Source organism: Cheilinus undulatus, linkage group 11, assembly GCF_018320785.1.
Source record: "Cheilinus undulatus linkage group 11, ASM1832078v1, whole genome shotgun sequence".
Classification (NCBI taxonomy): domain Eukaryota; kingdom Metazoa; phylum Chordata; class Actinopteri; order Labriformes; family Labridae; genus Cheilinus; species Cheilinus undulatus.
In genome coordinates this window covers 11,798,485-11,825,585 of record NC_054875.1, presented here as the reverse complement: position 1 = coordinate 11,825,585, position 27,101 = coordinate 11,798,485, and the positions used below count along the sequence as shown (strand labels likewise).

The 27,101-nt window shown below is 40.5% G+C and overlaps 1 protein-coding gene across 1 annotated transcript in view; it reads left to right on the top strand.

Annotated features, from left to right (window-relative positions):
* The window catches only part of LOC121517114 (kelch domain-containing protein 8B-like), a 287,996-nt gene that overhangs the window by 152,089 nt on the left and 108,806 nt on the right, over positions 1–27,101 (top strand). The window contains 1 exon segment of the mRNA XM_041798645.1: positions 26,671–26,895. Within this exon segment, the coding sequence (XP_041654579.1) occupies positions 26,671–26,895 (225 nt within the window).

Below are 27,101 nucleotides of genomic sequence, written 5' to 3'. Positions count from 1 at the left end.
TCAGTATTCTAATTAGGAAACATGGTCAATATCATTGATCAGTAATCTATTACATGGAACATGATCTATATTTATGATCAGTTATCCTACATGTGAAACATGATCCATATTATAATCATTGATCTAGGTATAAATCATGATCAATATTGTTGATCAATAAATCTGTTGTGTGGGGGAACAGTGAGATCAGCCAGGGATGCTCTCTATGGATCTTCTCATGGGTATAAGTGATAGCCTATCAGAAAGCAGGAAACTTTTAGTTTTTATTTACAGAGCTGGTAAATAGTATTGTCCTCCTCTCTGTTTTTTTTTCTTTTCATATTAGTCACACTTAAATGTTTTAGATCATCAAACTAATTTAAATGTCAGTCAAAGATAACCTGAGTAAAAACAAACGTCAGCTTTTTTTGAAGGGAACAAAACATCCAATCCTACCTGGCCTAATGTGAAAAAGTCAAACCTAATAACTGGCCATTCCACCCTTTGAGGCATTGCAATCAAGCATTTTTGACAAATGGCAATGATTCTGTGACATCACTGTGGAGGAATTTTGGCCCACTCTTATTTTCCAACTTCAAGAGTGGACCAATCTTAAATTAGTTTGATTATCTCAAACATAAAAGTATGACAAATATGCAATTTTAAAATAACTTAGGAAGTGGTACAGTACTTTTTACAGCATGTTACATCAGTGAATGAAGCAGGTAGCAGATACACACATCGTACACAGGCTGCAGTTTGTCTTTACTGGTTATGGCTACCATCACCACGAACTGCAGCGTTATTATGAGCCATTCTCTTGGAGAAATACAGTGGTAGATGTTAGTGTTAGCTCTACTTATTAGAGGCAACACCAGTTCCCCTAAACTACTAGTACTAACTGAGACAAAAGTCATATCCTATAATACTAGTTATTCACAACTATGAGGCAGACGTGAATAAAGGAAGTAGAAACTGATGCACACAGAGTCATTACGATAGAAGTCACACATTGTCTCCTCAGCAGCATGAACTGACCCTTAAGTTCCACATACTCCATCTGCACAGTGTTCCCAATGCAGCACACACTGCAGAGCAAATCACTCCCTTTGAAGCGTAGCACAAATACCCCACAATCACAGTGTGGTAGCTAAACTATCAGTCACTACATTGTGGTATATTTTCAGGGTCTACTGTGTCGTTTGTCCTCATCAGCACCACCATGCCCTGGTTAGAGGCCCAGAGCTATTGCAGAGAACACTACACAGACCTGGCCAGCGTGAGGAACATGGAGGAGAACCAGAAGATAAAAAATCTGCTTCCTTATAGAGGGATAGCCTGGATTGGCCTCTACAAGGGCTCATGGAAGTGGTTGGATGGGAGTAACTCCACATTTCGTTTCTGGAAAAAGTCATCAGATGAAATTATCAAAACTAAGACATGTACAGCAGTGGATTTCAACAGCACTGGTGAATGGGAGGGCTGGCCATGTACTGACAAGAAAGCATTCATCTGCTACAGCGGTAAGCCATCATTCTCCAACATTAAAATGTGGATTGGGCCTTATCAAGCTTAGTTCTAGTCTGCTTTGATAGTTTTGACGTACAGACCCACAGCCCACCAGTTGCTCCGGCCCCCTTCTCTGGTCACTTGTAGTCTTTAATTGTGGGGACTCTTAAATGAAACCAGCATTTGAAGTGATTAAGATTTGAAATTAATGCATTCAATTCAGATAATCACACTGATCACATGCTACTATACATTTTAGTGTGCTGCGAGGTAGCAGCTGAATACTACCTGTAGCGCCTTCCTGCTGTCACAGTGATGAAAAATAAGTCTACCACTTTTCCTTTGAGTGTCTCATTTGAGTTTAAAAAAGTCAGAGACAGCTCAGTGGACAAGTCAGAAGTCATCTGAACCTTGTATCAAACAAAAAGATGCACCGATTGAAAATAAGGGCTGATATCGGTGTTTAACAAGTTAGCGGATGGCAAAGGTCAATGGTTGTTTTTTGATGATTTTACTCCCACGTTGCCATACCATTGTCTTTCATGTTCAAACGTGAAAACAGATCAGTTAGTCCTAAAGGCAACATCTCCTGCCCTAAAATGAATCCCTAAATCATCTGGTGAGCTAAATGCAGCATTTAAAAACTGGACACAGCAGATGAACATCTGCTACTGGTATCTTTTCATGGCATCAGTGTTTTCTGATGTTTGTCTACAGGGCTTTTAACAGCCAGAACTGATCTAACAATGTTAGAGCTATCCAGCTTGATCAAGCATTGTTTGTAGACATCAGCCTACATCAGCTTTAAATATTGGCCCCTAACAGTCTATATATTGGTCTATTTCAGCTGTAAATATCGACCTATATCAGCTGTAAATATTGACTCATATCAGCTGTAAATATTGGCCATTATTAGCTGTGTAAACATCAGCCTATATCAGCTGCAAATATTGCCTTCTTTCACCAGTAAAATCAGCCTATATCAACTGTAAATTTCAGCCTACATCACCCCTAAAATCAGCCTATATCATGTGTAAATATCAGCCTATATTACCCCTAACATCAGCCTATATCAGCTGAAAATATCAGCCTATATCACCTGTAAAATCAGCCTATATCAGCTGTCAATAACAGCCTATATCAGCTTTAAATACTGGACTATATAAGCAGTAAACAACAGCCAATATTAGCTGTGTAAATATCAGCCTGTATCGGCTATAAATAGCTGCATAAATCAGCTGTAAATTAAGGTCTACATCATCTTTAATTATTGACCTATTTAAACACTATATTAGTCTATGTCAGATGTAAATATTGACCTGTGTCAATTTTAAATATCGACCCATATCAGCCATAAATATCACCCTAAATCAGCTGTAAATATCTGCATATATCAGCTGTAAATATCAGCTGTAAATATTGGCCTATATCAGCTAGATACCGTTAATATCTTGAATACAGTTTGTGCTAAACATCATTGATAATAGTTTGTTTTCAAAGGGGCTTGAGTTAAACAAGTCTGATTCTTCATTTAATTTTTATCTGACTGAAAGTCTGATTCCTTTCTAAAGTCCCAACAGGCTCTAAACAATTGATCAAAGTGAGGCTGGTGAAACAAAGCTCCTCTCTGGATCTGAACGACCCTGCTGTGATGGAGAACATCCTAAACCAGGTAATCATTTCTCTTCTTAACAGACAAATGCAGTGTTTTTTTCTGACCAAAGAGGGGTTGACCAAAAAAAAAAACCAAACAAACAAACAAACAAAAAAGCTCATGAAGAGTCAGCATTCAGATATATCCTTCAGGGTAGTTTTATTACTAAGCTTGGCAGTGTACACGCCACATCGAACACGCTTCCACACATGCAGTCTTCCTCTGCATCCTTGAAGACCTGGAGGGCATATCTGAGGAAAGACTGTATTTGTGATTGTTTTGAGACAGACTCATGTGGTCTTAAGCTGAGGAGAGTTTCCTGTCAAACCAGATTAGCCATCAATGGCCATCTTCTTCAAATGAAGGCAGACAAAAATCAGCATACCTGATCTCTCTATCAGTATGAGAACAGATAGACTAACAATCTTTCCCTTATGTTGACTGTCCTTTTCCCTTTCACTCAAATATTCAGTTAAGTTCCTGCTTGTGTTTGTCAGCTCAAACAGAATACGAAGGATCGCAGGGTGGAAGGAGACGTCAGACTGAGCTGGAAAAGGCAGGCGGACGGAAAGGTGTTTCACAAAGAGGAGAAGGAGAAGAAGAGGGGGCTGAGGATCACAAAAGGAGATGAGCTCTAATGTTGATCGCAGTTACTTCCTCCTTTAGGAAACATTTCTGTCTTTCTTTGGGCTTTGCTGTTTTCATTTATTTGATTTAAAGGTTAAAGTTGACATTCCCTAAGCAAATGTTTGATTCCCACACTGTAACAGCACTGCTCTATAATTAGATGTAAATATCAGCATGTTAACAGGAAAAGTAGACCATGAGGCTGGATACAGGCCAGGCGATTTTCAGACTTGTACTCAATTATTTCAAAAACCCAAATTTTTTTAGACCACCACCCACAGTAAGGTTTATGCCACAGCTGCCCTAAATTAACAGCACTGGTAATTACCAAAATCATTTTTTATGTTTCTGCAATTGTTAATACAACAATATGTAGAAGCTCTTTAACCCAAATGATATTTTTAATGCTAAAATATAATTATTATTGTTATCCATGAGTTTTAAAATTTACTGATTTACAAAAAACTTAAAAAATAGTGCAGCACATTATTTTTTCTTGATAAATATGTCAGATTATAGTTATTTACTTGCATTCCTGAACAAATCAAAAAAAGAGTTTTAGTGGTTGAATGTTATGCTTGATTAATTTCTGACTTCTCAGAGAAGCCCAGTGAGCTGGCTCAAATTTGGATATAAAAAGGTGAATTCAGTTTTAAAATTCTTCATTCCTGTTCAAGATGGTAAAACATGGAGAGCTCACTGAAAATGAGAGAGTCCGCATTAAAGCACTTCATGATGCTGGATGGTCTTTGAGACAAATATGACAGGTGGTCTAATAAATTTGTTAAGCACTGTATGTCCTTTTCCTTTGTTTTGAACACTCTACATCCATGCAAACACACACATTTAAATGTGTCCAACAAGATGGAGACAATATACGGCAGGAAGAACATCATTATCTTTTTACAGAGCTGTGAGGCTTTACTTAGACCAGAGGAAAAAAAAATTTGTTTCTCAAATCAGATGATGTACTTAGTCACGGTCCTACAAAGCTTACAGACATTTGTGTTTGCTTGGGTCATATTGAGTCCCCGTGACTGTACTCCAGGGCACAAAGCATGGACTGTAAAGCCATAGTTTGATGAGTTCAGTGTGGAAGAACTTGACTGGTCCTTACAGTCCTGATCTCAACCCCATCAAGCACCTTTGGATGAACTGGAAGAGAGATTGAGAGCCAGGCCTTCTGGTCCAACATCAGTGCCTGACCTACTTTAATATGGAGTTGGACAAGGGGGCCAACTCTAGACTGGCCGAGCACTTTTTTCCATATAGTGTATCTTAGGTACCCACATGGACAAATATGCACAGATGTTGACTTTATCTGAAGGATGAACTGAATAGATTTTGAGGTCAAAGGTCACTGGGCCTCATGGTCAGCCCTTGTTTATAACATTTCGTCCTTGAGACCCAGTCCTTCTTGACCCCCACCACTGCAGTCTGACTGCCCCTTAACTGGAAACCTGGCAGAGGATGTCTTCCTAGTTGATTTTATTTCACAGAAGCCTTTCTGTTACAGCAGGAAGTCATAATTAAAGGAGCTAAGCACGCAAATAAATACGTGACGTGTATGCAAAAGTGCAACAGATGAAGTCGATGCATGAGATGAGACATTATACTGGCTTCATCTACAATCATGGACAAAAGGAGAGCATAAACAACCATGGATAAATTCCTCCTGACCATCATCACTGCATCAGGAAAGTGATTCTCTATCTTCAAAAATATTTCTTTCAGAGTTTAGAGACATAGAACACAGTACACTGGTTTGTTTTAAGGCAGTTTTCCTGCCATAGTCCAGTATAAAGAGAAGTTTTACCATGATGGACAAAGATGTCTAGTTAGTCATAGAGAAAAAACCTGCTTTAAACACTGTTAAAGTCTTTTAGACATTCTGAAGATTTTTAACACATCTGAGCATGTTTGTGTACTTTTACTGAACATCTGTGATTCATTTTTGGTTTTCATCTCATCACTGTTCTTCTCTTCATGACAGGATTGTGCACTGTTCTCTGTCACACTCAGCGTTGATATTATTTTGTTTACGAGCCAAAGACTATAACCGAAGCTCGGAGCTACTGCAGAGAGAAATACACAGACATGGCCACCATAGACAACGAGGATGACGTAAAGATCTTGAATGAAATGGCAGACTTAAGCCAAATGGTCTACTCAGAGTACAGTTATGTAAGTGAAATATTCACTGTTCACTTTTTTTTTGCAACCCAGTGTTTAGAATGAAGCAGTTTGAGAGCTGTTTGTATGGTCATGGACTCAATGAAGGACTGACACTACTCTGACTGTTTCTATCTGGTTATGAGAGACTTAATGCGTTCACCAAAAATGGCATCAAACATGGTCAACAGCTCAGTCCACACAGGATTAGTATTAACTCTGGAATCTGTGCTAGAAAAAGTTTTAAGGAAGTGAATATTTTCTCCTTTCCTCCCAGCGAGCTTGGATCGGTCTGTATGGTGATGCTAACAGCTGGAGTTGGTCACTGATGGACACGAGTTTCTACAAACCTGGAGAGAGCGAGTTTAGGAACTGGCTATATAGACAGCCTAATAACGCAAATGGTGTCCAGCACTGCGTGACTCCCTTTGAAGCGTAGCACAAATACCCCACAATCACAGTGTGGTAGCTAAACTATCAGTCACTACACTGTGGTATATTTTCAGGGTCTACTGTGTCGTTTGTCCTCATCAACAACCCCATGAAGTGGTCCGAGGCCCAGAGCTATTGCAGGGAACACTACACAGACCTGGCCAGCGTGAGGAACATGGAGGAGAACCAGAAGATAAAAAATCTGCTTCCTTATAGAGGGATAGCCTGGATTGGCCTCTACAAGGGCTCATGGAAGTGGTTGGATGGGAGTAACTCCACATTTCGTTTCTGGAAAAAGTCACCAGGTGAAATTATCAAAACTAAGACATGTACAGCAGTGGACTTCAACAGCACTGGTGAATGGGAGGGCTGGCCATGTACCGACAAGAAAGCATTCATCTGCTACAGCGGTAAGCCATCATTCTCCAACATTAAAATGTGGATTGGGCCTTATCAAGCTTAGTTCTAGTCTGCTTTGATAGTTTTGACGTACAGACCCACAGCCCACCTGCTACTATGATGCCCTTCTCTGGTCACCTGTAGTCTTTAATTGTGGGGACTCATAAATGAAACTGGAACTGTACGTGTAAATCTTAATGTGATTAAGATTTGAAATTAATGCATTCAATTCAGATAATCACATGTATATGCTATTTTACATTTTAGTGTGCTGCGAGGTAGCAGCTGAATACTACCTGTAGCGCCTTCCTGCTGTCACAGTGATGAAAAATAAGTCTACCACTTTTCCTTCAAGTGTCTCACTTGAGTTTAAAAAAGTCAGAGACAGCTCAGTGGACAAGTCAGAAGTCATCTGAACCTTGTATCAAACAAAAAGATGCACCGATTGAAAATAAGGGCTGATATCGGTGTTTAACAAGTTAGCGGATGGCAAAGGTCAATGGTTGTTTTTTGATGATTTCACTCCCACGTTGCCGTACCATTGTCTTTCATGTTCAAACGTGAAAACAGATCAGTTAGTCCTAAAGGCAACATCTCCTGCCCTAAAATGAGTTCAGGTGAGCTAAATGCAGCATTTAAAAACTGGACACAACAGATAAACATCTGCTACTGGTATCTTTTCATGGCATCAGTGTTTTCCGATGTTTGTCTACAGGGCTTTTAACAGCCAGAACGGATATAACCAATGTTAGAGCTATCCATCAGTGTATCCTTGATCAAGCATCATTTGTAGACATCAGCCTACATCAGCTTTAAATATTGGCCTCTATCAGCCTAGATATGTGTCTATATCAGCTGTAAAAATTGACCTATATTAGCTGCCAATATTGGCCTATATCACCTGCAAAATCAGCCTATATCAGCTGTAAATTTCAACTTGAATCACCTGTAAAATCAGCCTGTGTGAGCTGTCAATAATGGCCTATATCAGCTGTAAATATCAGCCTATATCAGCTTTAAATACTGACCTATATAAGCTGTAAGCCAACAGACAATATTAGTTGTGTATATATCAGCCTACATCAGCTGTAAATATCTGCATATATCAGCTGTAAATATCAGCTGTAAATATTGGCCTATAACAGCTAGATACCATTAATATCTTGAATACATATTGTCCTAACCATCACTGATAATAGTTTGTTTCCAAAGGGCTTCAGTTAAATAAGTCTGCTTCTTCATTTAATTTTTATCTGACTGAAAGTCTGATTTCTTTCAAAAGTAGTTTTATTACTAAGCTTGGCAGTGTACATGCAACAACGAACACGCTTCCACACATGCATCCTCCTCTGCATCCTTGAAGACCTGGAGGGTATATCTGAGGAAAGACTCTGTATTTGTGATTGTTTTGAGACAGACTCATGTGGTCTTAAAGGGATATTTCAGGATTTTTGAAGTTGGGTGGTATGAGGTGCTTGACTATAGTAGTAGCATTAGCCTCCGGTGATTTCCGTGTAATTTGATCCTGTTGTTATTACGAGCTCGGAGAGAGCCGGCGCATAGCGGCTGTAGATGGGAGCATTTTGTCCACGTAAATTAACAAGTTTTGTGAAAAAATGGGCTAAGAAAATATGTTGGCTTGCCTGTGCACTGTGTTGAAAAAAACACAGCGCTTCATTTCTCCCCAAAACCCCCTCTGTGTCAGGTACTAATTTACGATGCAGCTTTCGCCATTTTGTATTCTTCCACCTCCACACACTGTGTTCGTTTACATTCGCCAGTCAGCTGTGTTCTACAGAAGTAATAACACAACATCAAGCTAACACAAGGATAGCATGAGCGATTTCGACATGAGCGATGATGATGTGCCGTTTACTGTGGATACGAGAGAATATTTGTATGAACAGGAGTACACTGAAGAAGAACTTATACAGATGGATACAGACCGGACTTATACAGTGGACTGGAAGAGAGACCAGAGAACCTTCATTTGAAAGTTAAGAGCAGGACAGATCCCAAATTACATGGTGGTGTAGGTGTGAAAAATGCTAACCCATGTCAACCCTCTCGGAGAGCTACTGTTGTGTGAGTGGGACTTAGTTGTGACACTTCTTAAGGACATTATTGAATCAGAGGATAGCGGCTCACAGACGCCTGCAGTCTGCATCACACTCCATCCAGAATTTCCTATCTTACTAAATGCCGATGTTTTGCGGACCTTCTCCAACTTTCTGAAGATAAATTGGAAAAACAGACCCCGACCAGAAGGCTGAATGGAAATTTGTCATCCAGTTAAGCTTATGACTGTTGCCGTTTTTCCTCTAATGGCTGGTACAAGCTACAGCCAGCACAAAAGTGCACTGAAATTATATGTCATACAAGCCCACCCATTTCTGTGAAATACCACATCTTTAGAGTTGACTGTAGGGCATCAGGAAGCTGTGCTTCGTGGCTTAGGCTTTGCAATGTAATTGCCTGTAAATGTGCGAGCGTTTGGTAGTGTGTTTTAAATGTTTATGTATCGGTAAATAGTGCTTACCTGAAGTGTAGGTACAGCGGGGCTCTTCCACCTATGCTCGTGTTTTGGTAGTCCTTTTAAATAGTCCTGCTTGGTAAAATGGGCACTGCAATAAACTAAAAAACTAAGAAGGTGGGCTGTATATATCCATATTAAAGCCAAAGTTGGCAAAGACCGATGTCACGTAGCGGAATATGGTGAAATCTGTATGGTGTCCAGGAGGTGCTTGTTTAAACAGCCTGGATAAATGCAAGTAGGCGGCATCTTCTGAATCTGCAAAAAACGGAATAAAAAAGCTCACAACGCGTTGTAGTAACCGATGCTTGACCCCGCTACACAGCAGACCCACACAGCTGACCAGCAGACATAAACAGAACACAGCGTGTGGAGGCGGAAGAATACAAAATGGCGAAAGCTGCATCGTAAATTAGTACCTGACACAGAGGGGGTTTTGGGGAGAAATGAAGCACTGTGTTTTTTTTTTTTTCGACACAGCGCACAGGCGAGCCAACATATTTTCTTAGCCCATTTTTTCACAAAACTCGTTAATTTACGTGGACAAAATGCTCCCATCTACAGCTGCTATGCGCCGGCGCTCTCCGAGCTCGTAATAACAACAGGATCAAATTACACGGAAATCACCGGAGGCTAATGCTACTACTATAGTCAAGCACCTCATACCACCCAACTTCAAAAATCCTGAAATATCCCTTTAAGCTGAGGAGAGTTTCCTGTCAAACCAGATTAGCCATCAATGGCCATCTTCTTCAAATGAAAGCAGACAAAAATCAGCATACTTGATCTCTCTATCAGTATGAGAACACAGATAGACTAACAATCTTTCCCTTATGTTGACTGTCCTTTTCCCTTTCACTCAAATATTCAGTTAAGTTCCTGCTTGTGTTTTTCAGCTCAAACAAAATACGAAGGATCGCAGGGTGGAAGGAGACGTCAGACTGAGCTGGAAAAGGCAGGCGGACGGAAAGGTGTTTCACAAAGAGGAGAAGGAGAAGAAGAGGGGGCCGAGGATCACAAAAGGAGATGAGCTCTAATGTTGATCGCAGTTACTTCCTCCTTTAGGAAACATTTCTGTCTTTCTTTGGGCTTTGCCGTTTTCATTTATTTGATTTAAAGGTTAAAGTTGACATTCCCTAAGCAAATGTTTGATTCCCACACTGTAACAGCACTGCTCTATAATTAGATGTAAATATCAGCATGTTAACAGGAAAAGTAGACCATGAGGCTGGATACAGGCCAGGCGATTTTCAGACTTGTACTCAATTATTTCAAAAACCTGTAAAAAAAAATTTTACTTATACAATGTTTAAAACCAGATTAACTTACATGTGGCAAACATCTTACAAAGCTTGTTATTCTTTAAATTTGCTCATGCATGTGTGTGTCATTAGCTCTGATAACTTTTTACAATCCCAGTTTCAAAAGAGTTGGGTCGCTGTGTAAAATGTAAATAAAAACAGAAGTCAGTGATTGTCAAATCTCATAAATCCACATTTCATTCACCACAGAACATAAACATCACATCAGATGTTGAAACTAAGACACTTTACCATTGACCGAGAAATATTAGCTCATTTTAGATATGCAGGAATCATCTAAAAGGGCAACAAAATGCTGACAAAGTAAATAAAAAACAGCTGGAGGAGCATTGTCAACAGGTCAGTGACATAGTATAAAAGGAGCATTTCAGAGAGGCAGAGTCTCTCAGATGTAAATATGGGCCATGCTTTTTCACGTCTACGTTTGACATTGAAATATATGTAAAGTCAAAGTCTTTGGAGCTGTGTTGGCAAATTTCAGCTTTACTTTCCCATCCAATCAGGAACAGAGAAGTAAAATTCAGGAGCAGTGACTTCCTGTTTCCAGAGGGTGGCGCAGCGAAATTTAACAAAATTTCAAGTATGAATGTATTCAGGCCTAACCTTGCAAAGCAGATGGATACGCCCTTTTCCTTGTTTTTCACTGGCGAATCCATCTTGCAATGGGCCCGGTTAGAAAGTTACAGGACCAATCAGCGATGAGGGGCAGTACAGGCACAGCAGAGTCGTGACGTAAACAAGCAGCAGCAAGATGTGTGAAATACATCCATCTGGCGTGTCAGGTTTATTCAGGCCTGGAATGTTACCAAGCACATGAAATTTGTCTCAGATATGACAATGTATACCAGAGTTAAAACTGTTCAAATAATGGTGGCGAGACAAATTGGTGGCTTTTTTTTGTTTGTTTGTCGCCCAGCCGAGGCCACACCCTCCACCCATGAAAGGTCACAGATTTTAAACTTCCTTTTTCAATCACTTTTTTCTATATTCCACCATGCAAATGATTGTTGTGCTTCCTACAGAGGCATTGTAAATTAATAGGCATTTTCCTGCATTATGAGAGTCAGCCTTAGTAGAATTTAAAATTTTGTGTGCAATTTTTTTTTTAAGATTTTTTAACCATGTTGTCTCACCTGGAGTTTTTGTCTTTAAAGGCTTATAAAGCATCAACCCTATGGTTCAGAGTCAGGCTCTAAACATCCTTTTGTTCAGGACAGCCTGGGCTTTAAGAGCAGGCGTGCTGCAGTGATGTCACTTGAATTTTAAAAAGAGTTATGGGACTATAAAGACAAAGAAAAACATTTGTTTTTGTAGATCTCCTCAACTCAAGCTCCATCTACACATATTTCATAAGTAAAACAGCCTTTTGACAGTTTTCCATAAAAGCATGAAAGAAGGAGCTATTGAGGCAATTCCTGGTCATTTTTTTGGGTAAAAGGCAAAAAGTGTATACATATGGATTACTGAAGTTGATATTTATTTAAACTATAAAGTGTTTAAATGTTTACCAGCAGTTTGGTATAAACAGTGCTTCAGAACTTACAGAAATTACTGTTCAATTGTAAACTTTTATACCCTGTAGACTGGTAATGCAGAAAAAAACAAGGAAAGTGCCTCGGAGGTAACATTCCAGTACAAAACTGTATTACACAAGTGTTTGTAACCACACACTGTAAACAAAGTGACAATTCATTAGAATGTAGTGCAAACTACCTTGTTTGATCGAATCATAATTTAGCCTTAGTGTCAGGTTCTTTAAGTGACAACAAAAATAATAGTAAAAAATAAAATCTAATGTTAACAGTTAAGTAAAATAAAAATTTACCTGAAGTAACAACTACCTAAAAAATGTCCAAATCAAGTAGCCTTTGAATTCCTGTAACAATTGTTACAGCAGCTGAAGTGTCCATTTCACATATAAGTAGGGGTCACTTTTTTTTTATTCAGAATGCTCATTGAAGAGCAATGACAGGTTCTTTCTCAAAAACACAAACATTTCAGCCCTTTCTGCAGTTAGTCTGTTTCTTTTTTCATCCACAGTATCAGAGACTGTGCTGAAAAATTTCTCTCATCAGTCTCCATATGTCCATTGTAAAGCTCATTGCAGAAACATCTCTTAGTTCTAACAATAATTATCCACATACTTTTTTGTAGAGTGCAGGCAGAGCGTTCTCAGAAAATTATTTACGGGATAGCGGACAGTATTGTGGTTCCAAGTGTTCAAGAAGACGATGAAACCCCTCGTTTTCAACCACTTGCAGGGGTTGGCCATCTAAAACTATAAATTCCAGCACTTTGTCTGTTATTTTTGACGCTTTCATACTGTCAGCGGAAAGCTTCTCTTGTCTTTACAGAGTAGCCGACAAAGTTAGCTGCTTCGTTTCGTCGGTCTTTTTCGTTTGTTCGTAGTCCTCATATTCTTTGGCGTGGTGCTTCTTTAGATGCTTAATTAAGTTTGTTGTGTTGAATCTTGCTGAGTGACCACCCCCTCTCGAAACATTGGCTTTGCATATATTGCATGTCGCCGTTGTTGCTCTCGGTGTACTGAGAGACTCCACACCGTGGAGCCTCTGCTGTTAGCCACCGCCATGCTATCATTGCTCTTTTCTTCACAGGCGCACGCGTGTGACGTCATACGAGGGCGCCAGTAAAAAAAAAAAAAAAAAAAAAAAAAAGGCATAGAGCGGGATGCCTAGATTGGCACCATGGATTGGTCCTCTCCCACCGATACCCGATCCAGCTTTGAGGGGCTGGATCGGGCCGATACCCCATACCAGGATCGAGATCGGTGCATCCCTACTGTGGTGCACAGTCAAACTCTGAACATCCTTTTGTTTAGGACAGTCTGGGCTTGAAGAGCACGTGTGCTGCAGTAATGTCACTTGAATTTTAAAAAAAGTTATGGGACTATAAAGACAAAAGAAAAGATTTCTATACTTGACACAGTAAACAAAAATGACTAAGACTTTTGTTTTGCACAAACCAAAATTGACTAAAACTGAAAAAAATAATTATTCTGAGACAAAAAGTCTTTAAAATATTCACAAATTTACAATTCACATTTTTAGTCATTTTGAACAATCATCACAAGAATATTTCAAATTAAGAAATACTTCAGTTTGTGAGAAAAGTACTGCAAAACATGAATGATGTCTTTCACCTTCAGCTTTACTTTACATTCAGTAAATGTCTGCATTCTGGCGTGGTACAGTAAGATGGTGAAAGGGTTAACATCAACACAGAAACACATGACCACACACATTGATTTCAGTTAATTGATTTTCTGTAGATGCAGCATTGCCATGTTTATTTTTTTTCACTGAGGATGAGGCATTCTTTCAGAGCCAGAAAATGAATGTCCATACTCACAATATACCATTAGGTAATAATATATAGGAAAACATATTAGAATGCATGTTGTGTTCTCTGACAGCTGCAGATACGAGCTGTTAATACTCCATCTTAGCTGTAGAAAAATTATCCTTTAAGAAATATAAATGCTGGAGCTGATGTCAATGGAGCCATCTTTGTGTTAATGCAGATTTGTGAGATGCCATTGTTTGATTAAAAAGAGGAAAGCAAATTGATTATTCCCTTTTAAGTGCTAAAGAAACATTTGGAACTCTTTCTACCGAACAACTTGAGTCTCTCTGATTTTGAGCATTCCTAGACACACAGTCTCTCAAAGTATCAGAGAGTTTTCTTCAGCTCTGCACCTTTTACCCCATCTTTGTTTCCCTGGTAGTTTAGTAGGAGTGAAAGGAACTGATAGAAAAATAAAAAGTGACTCATAGGTCCAAGGAGTCATTCAGTCTTATAACAGTATTGATTGGACAAACAGAGTTGGAGTTAAAAGCTGCTCTGTTGGAAAGAAAATACAGCATTTGTTAAGTACAGACGCTGAGTTTTGTCTCTTTCTTTTAGAGTGACACTGTCACCAGTAGACTCATTTCATGAAAAGAACATCATGCTTTTACTCTATTGTGTCTCATCAGGGGTTGTTATTGCTCGGTGACACCCGGTCAAAATTTGACACCACTGCTGCGAGAAAAATTGGACTCACAGGGCAAGGTGTGATCATTTTATTCCACATTTTGCCAAGAGATGGAATCATTTCGCTGCACCATACTAGCAACAATTTACATTCAGCACCAAGTAGCTGTAATCCCATAACAGCAGGAGCTTTGTTGACACAATTTGGAGAAACAAAAATGAGAAAAGCTCTCCAAGTAGATTGCATCTTTTTACAATGCAACAGTGCAGAAATTGAACAAGCTCTTTGTCAAACATATCCAGGCTCATTTTGTGTAAGGATGGGAGGTCTGATTGAGCTAGTGAAGCTCCGGCTGTCATTCAATATAAGAAGAAATAAGAGGAATCATTGCGTGCATGAATTACTGGGCTGCCTGAGTAGGGATGTAAATGGTTATTGGACTGCAATAGTAGTGCTCCTTTTATTCTGTTAGTCACACAAGGCACTTCATACCAAATGTTGGTATTCACTCTTACACTCACCAACATTCATTATTAGCCATGCTAGGCTAATCAACTAGTCAGTCACATACAATAACACGCGTCAGGAGGCTATGCTTTAATTTCAAATCAGTTCAATTCAATTTTATTTATATAGCACATTCATGCAAATGTAAACCCAATGTGATTTACAGAGGATAACAGACAAACAGCAACAAAGATACACTATTGAGTCAAGAAAAACAGAATTTTTAGGCAAAATAATTAATGATCTTGGACACACCTTGCAACCATCTGTACAACATAATAATAATAACAATAATAATATCTTGAATTTATATAGTGCCTTTATAGAAACCCAGGGACGCTTAACAATGACACATAAAACATGGACAGACTATGTGAGGATAGGATGAGTGTAAGGGCTGGTATAGTGGAGACTGTAGGCTGTGGTGAACAGGTGGAATATTTTGCATATACTAATGTTGGGATCTCCTAAAAGGAGCACATTCAAATCCATGGACAAGTTTGCACACAAAGATGTCCCAACAACCAAAGGCTTGTGAGAAAAGCAGCGTTTTAATGCCACTTTTGAAGGAACTAAGTGTTTCTGCAGATCTCAGGTCAGCAGGCAGTTTGTTCCAGAGGACAGCACCATAGTGACTAAATGCACCGTTGCCAGATTTAGTTTTAATTTTAGGTACATTGAGGAGACACATGCTTGATGATCAAAGAGGTCTGATGGGATGGTAGTCAGTGAAATTTCAATATCTACACTGCAGGTACTTGAGCCACAGCCAGCCAATAGAGTGCATGATTGATTTAGAAAGACGCCCTATTTTGACAGCGGAAAGCGCCTTGTCCAAGTGTTTGGCGATTCAGCGATTTTGGTGTGTCAGGTTGGGTTTTGCCAACTGGATGACACACAATCCTTGTGCAAACCAGGTTGCAAAGACCAGAGAGGTTAGATTCAGTGTTTAGGAGTGACATGAATTAACCCTCTGAGGACGGTGATGTTGTATACAACATCACTGTCAAAGTTGAATAACCTTTGAACAATAAATCATAGCCACTTACGTTTTTTTTTCCTCTGAAAGCTCTACATCCTGCCATACTAATGATGCTATCCACGCCTTTGTAGCTCTTACATAGCATTTTCTATCGAGCCTGGAACTTGGTGACTTTCTGGGGTCTTTAAGGATTAAATCCACATCAGTAACTCTGATAATTAGATGTCTTTTTATCCATTTATAATCAATTTTTTTACTTCTTCAGGCTCTGCCCGGCCGAGCCCCATGGGTGCAGGCTCAGCCACCAGGTGCTTGCCATCGAGCCCCAATCCCAGGCCTGGCTCCAGGTCATGAGCTGTGGGTTGTGACCGAAAGAACAAGATCACGGATACAGGCAGCTGAAATGAGTTTCCTTCGCAGGGTGTCTGGGCTCTCCCTAAGAGATAGGGTGAGAAGCTCGGCCATTCAGGAGAGACTCGGAGTGGAGCGGCTAGTCCTCCGCGTTGAGAGGAGCCAGATGAGGTGGCTCAGGCATCTGGTCTGGATGCCTCCTGGACGCCTCCTGGGTGAGGTGTTCTGGGCAAGTCCCACTGGGAGGAGACCCAGGGGAAGACCTAGGACACGCTGGAGAGACTATGTCGCTCGGCTGGCCAGGGAACGCCTTGGGATCCCCCAGGAAGAGCTGGACGAAGTGGCTGGGGAGAGGGGAGTCTGGGTCTCCCTGCTTAGGCTGCTGCCCCCGCGACCCGATCTCGGATAAGCGGAAGAAGATGGATGGATGGATTCAATTTTTTTGTATCCCAGAATGCATTGTGACTGGGCTGTGAGAACCAGTAGCAGACTGTTCAGTCTTTATGCCATGCTTTGCTGAAAAGCTCATGTGTAGACTGAAGAAAAGAGTGTTTAGAGCAAGCAGCAACATCTGGTCCTAAAAAAATTAAGCCAATGCGGAAGTGCCAAAAATTGCTATACCGCGACTGTCCACTTGAGGCTGGCTGCAGGAAAACCGGAAGTTCCGTCTGCACACATGTTAAACAGCCGGTTTTGGGACACAAAATAAACTAGTTTACAGCCTGGTTCAAAACACCAAACGTGTCTCATTAGCTAGTGTCTTATTGTGCTCCCACTGTACGGGGGGTGAATTTTTTTGTACCACGATTGTTTGGATTATATTTAGGATGAAAGCTGATTGGCGCGTCTCATTTGATTGACAGATAGCTCGGCAGACAGAGGCTCCGTTTCTGTCAACCGGAATGCTAGCTAGCAGGCTGACAGGAAGTCGCGCTTAGTGGGCGGATGTTACATTCAGCTGAGACCGCGATTTCAATATGGAAACCATCGTGAATGTGCTTCAAAAGCCGTTTTGGCCTGCCTATTGTAAGCAGACGACTGACGTCACACGGGGTTTGTCCAACTCTACAGTCTATGGTTTAGAGCTTGACTGTGTGCCACAGGATTGATGTTTTACAAGCTCTTTAAGACAAAAAGTCCAGATGAGACACAATGGTTACAAAAGTTTTAGGGCTTGGAGGGTTTAAACCATTTAGAATATTAGCTCGTATTTCCTTTAAGAACTGCAGTTGAATGCCAGCTGGCTTATTGTTATTTAGATATGGGATTTCAGTTTTATTCTTTTATAGACTGAACTCAGCCAGCTTTTCAAACTTCTCTATTTTATTTTGCCACTAAACATACATGTAAAGGATGTAGTGAAAAACTTTATGGACAAGGAGAGATTGCTTTTCATATAAGGCAGGAAGAGACAGAGGTTACAAAATGCTGAATTACTTTGGAACCATAAATCAAAGCCACTTTCTCTTTTGCCTTTGGAAGCTGTGCATTTTACCAGTCCAGTGACGCTAGCTATGCCTTTGTAGCCCTTACGGAAGCTGTTATCCCATTTTTAATCCATTTATTCAATTGTTTCAGCCAACAGCGGCTAATGCTATCCACCATCTTGTCCATTTTGTGTCCCACAATTCATTGCGACAGGCTCTTACAGGGGGTTCTGTCCTTGTGGGCTCTTAACTTGCTGCGTGAGGAGGCTTAAGCTTTGGGACTACATGTCTCCTGAGTCAAAACATTGAATCTGTATCTGGGAATGGTGAGAACATAGAAGTTGTAGAGCTGTTCACCTTGAGGCCTAATCCATCGATCCACTGACTGCAAGGCTGAGATCAACCGCTGACTTAGACCTGCGCATGGGATGATGGGTCTGCTTAACAATACAGTGTAGTGTTCCCAGTATCTGAGCATGGGAACGGCAGTCAGGGTCTTTCAGTCCTTGGTCTGATCCAGTCTTACTATACTCTTGTGAGGTCCAGACATTGACTGATGGCATGATGGCCACCTTTGGGTATCATTGTCAAGACCTTGTTTCTCATACAGCCATGCTCAGGATAGTGGAGATGGGATGGGTGAGCTGCTTGATACGGGAATGGCAGCTTCCCTTTTAACACTACCTTCCTCGGGCCTAATCTAGCTCACAGCATACTGGGTGCCCTGGACCTGGTAGGCTGGTGGGTGACATGCATGAGTCGTGGAGGGGGCAGTTGGGTGGATACCTGGAGAGATGGGGCATGGGCCTGGACGATGGCCATCAGAAGGTTAGAGCAGTACAGTACCACTGGCAGTACCAGTATATGCTCCCATAAATGACGGGACCTGGTACCAGAACTTTCAACTAGAAATTCCTGTGACTTGTCATAAGAAAGGACAGTGAATGGAGTCAGAAACAGGGATGGAAAAAGGAGGCAATGACATTCAGGAAGGAGCCGCAGGCCAGTCTTGAACCTGGGGCACCCATGCACATGGGGCGCAGCCTAACCACTAGGCCATCTGCAGACTCACAGTTTTAGTTTAATTTCATTATATGGCTGCAACTTTGCTTCAAATGTTGTGCTGATTTTTCTGATGCTCTGTGCCCCACAGGTGGAGTTGAGTAAGAAAGCAGCTTGGCCTCCAAATGAATCAATATATAAAAAGTTAAAACCATAAATTAAAAAAGAAGTTCCACTTAAAATAAAACATCCAGAAGTCCTCTGCAGACTAGTGAGCTAATTCATCATGGTATGGCTGAAGCTAATAGTGCCTGGTGAATCCATGAAACACAGAGGGATGACGGGTCTAAAGTGCAGCCACATGGGCACAACAAGCACACAGGATTATACAAATGGAGGTTTAATCACTTTACATCACATTATGCAGAACTATGAGTGATGTCTGAACATTATAATGTGATTTTCATGCTGTTTGTTTCATAATTTGGGATCCAGGTCATTATTCCTCTCTCTCTCTCTCTGATGTTTGTGGATGTTTTCTCTATGCACTCGTACTTGAAAAAGTTGACTGTAAATCGCTTCCTCAGCTGCTCTCTACTCAGGGGGTTTGGATCAGAAAACTCTTTGATTAATTCTGTGTGTTCCTCGTCAGCAGCAGACTTACTGGTTTATGATGTAACCCATCGGAGCTCGTACAGATTTGAGTCCCTCGGGTGTCTCTGTGTGTGAATACAATTAAAGTCAAGGATGTTGCTGCAGTGTCAGGGTTTGCAGGCAGCAGACAAGAGCAGTAGAAAAAAAGCCATCAGTGAGTCAGGGTAGATCAAATAATAATTATGTGAAACATGAAGTTATGCATACAAAACTTGAGGGCAGATTTTCAAATCTGACTGCATTGGTGTCTTGCAGATTTTTGCCACCTTACAGGAATGCTTGATGCTGTTTTGATTACTGCAGCTCTTCTTCTAGTAGTAAACAACTGCTGACAAGTTGGTCTTTTCTAAAGTAACCACACCTTTCAGTTTTTGCACAGGAGTACTGCAAACAAGACCAGCACCAATAACTGACTGCATTCCAGCATGAGTTCTGAAGGCCTTTTCACTGAAGCAATCCCTGTTTCTTCCCTAACTCTTTTAGAAATCTAAAAGAAGCTTAAAGGTCACATATTTTACCCTTTGAAGAAAAGTTTATATTGGTCTCAGAGGTCCCCAAAACATGCCTGGGAGGTTTGTTGCTGAAACAACACTCCAGTATTGGATTGTTGCACATCTGAACACCCCTCTGTTTCAGCCCTGCTCAGAACAAGCCGTTTCTGTGTCTGTGGCTTTAAATGTTGCTGAGCTGTCTGTCCGCCCCTCACTCCACCCCTCATTAGGAAATAGATGTGGCTTAATGGATGTGATTCCCCTGATCCTCCTCATCTGGCAGCTGAAAGGGGGATCAGGAGACGAGGTGGAAATTTCTTCAAAGCAGTGAGGGCTAACTGAACCTGGGGGATTTTCCCCTCATGACATCATGAGGGGAAAATCTGAAAACATCTTGTTTCAGCACACATTTCCTGAAAGGTGGAGAAAGAGAAGCAGAGAGGGAATGATTTTTTCTGATTCTTGAGGGGGATTGTGGACAGGCCAGGGGCACATATTTCTGTTAGAAAAGCCTGAAAAAGGGATTTTTTTGATAATATGTGACCTTTAAGAACTCCTATGTTCTGAATTAAGTTACTGCAGATGTCTTCTGCCCATTTTGTTTTGTTCTTTAACGCTAGAAGAACATACTTTTACAACAACCAGGTACAAGGAAACCTTTTAAAAGACATTGAAGTTACCTAAACAACCATATGCCTAAAAAGCTGTTCCTGATTGCCATCATACCTGCTGTAAAGGGCTTTACACACTGGGTCTGTTATTCTCAGATGTGTTTTTTTTTTTTTTTTTTTTTTTTTTCAGATCTGTAACCTGAAAAACATCACGCACTCGAACCTTGCACACTGAGTTGCACTAAGTTGCATTTTTATTTGCCTTCACTGTGAAAATGCGTAGAATGAGGCAAATTGTTCCATACTGTGAGCCTGAGGCTGTCACATCTTTTAAACTCTGGATCCAGCCATCCTGACAGAGATCTTCATGCAGCAAATGCTTATGCATCATAGCACTGTGCCAAATTGGAGAGATGGAGAACAGCTTTTAAATTCAGTCTCTGTTATGACCTGTGAGTAGGCCAGAAATGTCTGCCTTTAACTGTTACAGTTCCATGGTTGATATCCTCATGATACACTGGTAAATCATGGTGTTTAAAGTGAGGATTCAGTATAAGAGAAGGAGAGAGAGAGGGGAGGGGCTGAGCGAGTAAGAATGCTCTGATGTAAATCATCAATCACCCATTTAAATTATTTGGACTGATGTAAGAATTCACATAAAATCAAACCTGTTCTGAAAAAATTACATGATGACAGAGCCAAAGAAACAGACTTCACTGTAGATTCACCTCTATCTTTCGACATGATTCAGCATAATCTTGTGCAGTAAGCACCAGAAATCCACTACTGCAAATGATACCAAAACTTCCTAAGCAACAGCAAGTCTTCACCTTTAGCTATTAGCACAGTATCATCTTATGCCAGAGATATGCCTGCTGTTTCACCTGACCTTGCATGTGCATGAACATCTTAGTGAATGCAGTATACTTGCCTAAGTGCAGCACATTTTACTGAAGGATACCTCTACTGAGCACTCCAGCAAGCCCAGGCTGTATAAAACTTTCTACTGTGTGGGATGTGAACCACAAACATGACAACACTCAAGAAATTTATAATAATGTTAATTCCAAGACAAAAGCTCACTTTATAGTAACATCAGATAAGCACATAGTGATGACTGATAATCAGAATATATGATTTTTTTTTTGTGGTAGATTTATGCATATATAGCAAGGTTTTGATTGAAAAAAGGAAAAAATTGTGTTTCATTTATTTTGTTGTATAACAAAGACTAGTGGAACTTTTGTAAGATGTGTAACAACAAGAATTGATTATTGCATGAGTTTATATTGATGAAGAAACTAAATTAATCAATTACTACTAAATCAGAGAGACGTACACTTTATAAATCCTGTGAAAATGTTTTGCTGAGGACGGACTACATGAAAAAGGTGAGAAGATTATCCAAAGTTTACTGTTAGTATCATAAATATCACTTAGTGGCCTTCACACATCAGGATACTTTTCAATGCTACAGAGTGTCCATCTTGGAAAGTGTCTATGAGACTATTTCCATTGTGTTTGTGTTTTCTGGTAATGAAAGGTGTTTTGAATATGCATCAATGATGCGCCTGTTTGTGTTTTATGTTGTAGCTATATGCAACAATATTTTCTTCTTAATGCAAAGTCCGTCAATGCAAAGCAAATTGAATATGCATTAGTGTGAGACTTTCCAGCCACATAGATTATGTGGGAAAAATAAATCCATTAAGAATAACCAGGAGCGTCATGCCCATTCAATCTGAGAGGCTTGAGCTCAGTGTAATAAGATTAGATGAATAGACCCGTCCTCTGAAACTTGTTTGTTATGAAAGCAGAAGCCTAACTCCAGTATGGCAATATCAATTTTAAAGCTTTTACAGCCTCCTCATTTGCTAGAGTCAATGAAGAAGCTGTTCTTTGTCAAAGTTCATGCTACGGGATGAATGCATCCGAGACTGAATTCAAATGCTTTTTGAATGATTTTCAGTGATTCCGATATTCATACATTCATAGCAGATTTGCTCGCTTTTGAGCTACAAGAACCTTCCTGTAAAAATGATTAAAGTTGCAAAGATGCTAACAGCCACACAGAATAATTTTTGCTTGAAAGTTATAGTGCGGTGCAGTTGTCAAGCACAGAATTTCAAGTTATCTTGAAACTTCCACTTCTTTGGCTGAAATCTAAAAATTTTAAAATAGTCCATAAATTCTCTGCCCAAATGTGAGGACTGTGAACCATGAGATAACTTTGGAGATGAGCTCTCACCCTCCCTGCTCATTATCCATATGTGGTCTCATTGAACTCAGAGTGGAGGTGCTGACAGCCTTTCTTCACAATCACACCGATAACAAGAGAAAATCACAAGAATCTGCAAGACCTCATGGGTGTGATTGTGCTGAAATGTATTAACCCAGTATCTTGTGTGAGTTGAACCTGGAGACAGAGCTGATAGCAGTGATGGGTGGTGAGCTTTTCTTCGCGATATCAGTAGTCTGCAGTCTGTTCTGTTTGATATCATCCTTTTCTGCTGAGGCAACTTTAAACACACATTTTTTTTCATACACTCCATTCTCATTAATGAAAACTGAGTTAAGCAGTTTAATACAAGCATATTTCCAAAAAAGTTGGGACATTGTGTAAAATGTGATTAAAATCAGAATACAATGATTTGCAAATTATTTTCAAACTATATGCAGCACAGATAAAAGATTTTTTATGGTCAAACTCATAAACTGTATGCTGTTTTTAAAATATGCACACTCTGATGCCTGCTATGTGTTCCAAAAAAGTTGGGACACCAGTGGTTAAAGCATAAAAGGGGAATTCCTTTCCATTCCAGCTTGGCGTACACATTAAGTTGCTCAGCAGTGCACGATTTACGCTGTTGAATTGTGTTGTTCATACAGTGCTATGCTTTTTCTTTCTTTATTATTTTTTTAAGATTTATTTTTGAGCCTTTTCGTGCCTTTATTGGATAGAGGAGGACAGTGCATAGACTTGGAAACAGGGATGAGAGTGGGGGTGAGACATGCGGCTTAGGGCCACAGACCGGATTTGAACCCGGACTTCCCGTGTACATGGTGTGTGCCTTAAACCCCTCGACCATCGGCGACCAGCGCTATTCTTTTTCAATGGGTCCAGCCCAGTCTGGCACTCGCCATGCTATCATAACTTGTACTGAATGTGGCTTGGCATTGTCTTGCTGAAATAAACTGGGATATCTCTGGAACAGATGTTGTCTGGGTGGGAGCATTTGTTGCTTTAAAACTTTTATACTTTCCAGTATTAATGATGGCTTCACAGATGTGCAAGTTACCCATGCCATGAATCTAATACACCCCAACATCACAGATGCTGCCTTTTGAACTTTGAGTTTTGAACAGTCTGGATGGTCCTTTGAAATGTGGACCTCTCAGAACACAGCACACTTGTCAGTACATCTCGGATGAGTTCTGGCTCAGAGAGGTCAGCCATATTTCTGGGTGTTGTCAATAAATGGCTTTAATTTTGCAAGGTAGAGTCTTAACACATTTTGTAGATGTAGTGATGTACAATGTAAAAGACAAAGGTTTTCTGAAGTGTTCCTGAGCCCAACTTGAAATATTCATCACAGAGACACTGAACATCATGGGCATTCATTGTTATATATTTCAGTCTTGCCGCTTACATGTAGTGATTTTTCAGATCCACTGAATCTTGTGATAATTTTGTGTCGGCTGAACTGCGGCGCAGGTTAGCGTTGTGGCCTCACAGCAAGGTTCCTGGTTCGCTTCCCGGTCAGGGCCCTTCTGTGCAGAGTTTGCATGCTCTCCCTGTGCATGCGTGGGTTCTCTCCGTTTACTCCGTCTTCCTCCCACCACCAGAAACATGCTTGTTAGGGTAACTGCTGACTCTAAATTGTCCATAGATGTGTATGTGAGCATGCCTGGTTGTTTGTGTCTATGTGTCAGCCCTGCTTCAGCCCTGCTATTGACGAGTGACGAGTCCTGGGTGTACCCAGCCTCTCGCCCAATGGCAGCTGGAAATAGTAGTAGGAAAATGGATTGATAGATGGTGAAATCTCTAGTAATACTTGGAATTACACATTGAGGAACATTGTTCATAAACAGTTGCATTTCAACTCCAGCAAGTCGTAATGGATGCAGACTTGTAGGAGCTGAAACATGTAGACGTTCCTTTTTTCCTTTTTAATAAAGCATTTTTAATCACATTGGAGTGCCTCAGGTCTTCAGTTTTGACTTCCATCTCACTTTTTGCAAATAATCTGGCAAGTAATTTGTCCTTTTTTGTTGTTCATAAACTGTTGGACTGTTTGTCCATGTAGTATTTAACAAAGTTGAGACATCACAGACTCTGTACCAATTGCAGTGCTTTCTGTTTCTGTCCCGTTTTTACTCTTTATAAAATCATTTAACACATACAACGGGACCAACCAACACCCATTAATCGCTTCTAAGAGGAACAAGCTGTCCTGTCCTGTACAACACACAGTGCTTCTAAAATAATTGGTTTCCTTCACCCAAACCTCTGATCTCAGTAACAGACACGTTTATTCCCATGATTTTATTCTTCAGCCTATTTTGGAGGAGTAACAATAACTTTGATTTTTTTCACACCAGTGTGCCTCTGCACAGATCTGAGAACCACTGGTTTTAAATTAAAACCAAACTCGCTAAGGTAAAACTAAGCTAACTACGCTGACAGTGCTAAAATAGCTGGCTTTGTGCAGGTGCTAGATCAGGCAACAAAGCAGAGTTAGGATGATTATTAAAAACATTGAAATGAACTACTAATTCCTGTCTGTACCACTACTTAAGGAGGAGCTCAAACAGGCTGTGTTTTTGTTTGGTCTTTGTGCACATCACTTTTAATTCTCTGATTACTCTTACAACTCTTAAATCTGTCTGAAACTACACAGATGTGTTATCAGTGCTGAGCTGAGTTCTGCTACTTCTGTTGCAGCATCACTTTTTGTCTTTATTCAAGGATATATGCCTGTAGAATAATCTGGTCACACCCACTTAATCATAAACCTGACAAAACTGTATGCAGACGACCCTGTTCACAGCCTGTATGTGTTCAGCTTTAAAGTTAACTTTTGATGCCTCTGTAAGCTGAACATTTCTATTTCAATGAACACATCCTTCAGCTGGATTTTTCCTCTTTCTCACATCTCTCTCACTCTAATGCGTCCCACTCAGTTCGGCTCTTTGTCTCGCTATCGCTATCGATCTCCGTGACACCCCACCCACTCCAGTTGACCCTCTTCCACTTTCTTCTTTCCCTCCTCCACATTTTCCTACCCTGCCTGTACTACTTTTTGCACATTTTCTCAGCGCCTTCGTCACATTTTGTCTTGTTTTATCTCATTCCTCATCATCTGATTCTATATTCTTACAGTTCCTTTTTTCCCCTCTTTGTCTCTTCTCTTCTTCCCTTATAGCTCCTATTACATCATCCTCTCTCTGGTATGACACCCCCCCTGGATCATTCACATTCAGATTGCTGTAATTTGCTCTGTCTCTCAACACTCTGCCTCCCCCTTGTACTTCTTTCACAAGGTTAAGTTATGATTTGTGGAAGTAAACAACTTGTAAATGTCCTAGTGGAGCACCCTGCTGCTTTGCCGTGCTCTCAGTCCAGAATGAAAAGTGTTCCCAGTTCTTGTCAGCATGCTCGCCAGACTTTGACATTAATGCCACAGAAACTTTGTGTCAGGAGCGGGGATTAGAATAAACATTAAAGGGAACACGAGTTACAAAACAACAATGACAAACAATGTCAAGTTGGGGATTTGTATTCATGCACATGCTGATATTCTTGGAAATGCAGCATGGAAATGACACCATCATGTTAACATACATGATTTGTTGCTGTAAATCTTGGCGGAAGCTTTATGCATGGCTGTGTGCTAACTTGAGTCTTCCAGCTGGTTGTTACAGCAATTTTTTCACAGAATATTTTGACAGATAAGCCACACAACCTCACTGTTGGTACAAATGCGTTCAGGCATTAATGGGAACATTGCCTCCCTCCTGCAGGTGGTCGACAGGGAAAGCTGCCAGTGACGGCGCTGGAGGCTTTTGACCTGGAGACGAAGAGCTGGACACGTTACCCGTGCATCCCGAGCCGGAGGGCTTTCTCCTGCTGTGCCACAAATGAGCGAAGCCTCTTCAGCCTGGGGGGCCTCCAGCAGCCAGGACCACATAACTTTTACTCCAGACCTCACTTTGTCAGCACCATGGAGGAGTATGATCTGGATCAAGGTAAGTGGAACAAATGGAACAGTAATTGGTATCATTGAACTACATCTTTAAATTGCAGGGGTCGAGGTTGAGCTGCAAATTTGCACTGAAAGGTAGCTCTTTTTATTGTCTGCCTTATGAGTTAGACTGACAAAATGAAAAGTTAAAACACAGCTGGTTAGTCCAATTTGGTCCGGTGCTGATTGACAGTCTCTTCCTTCCAGTCA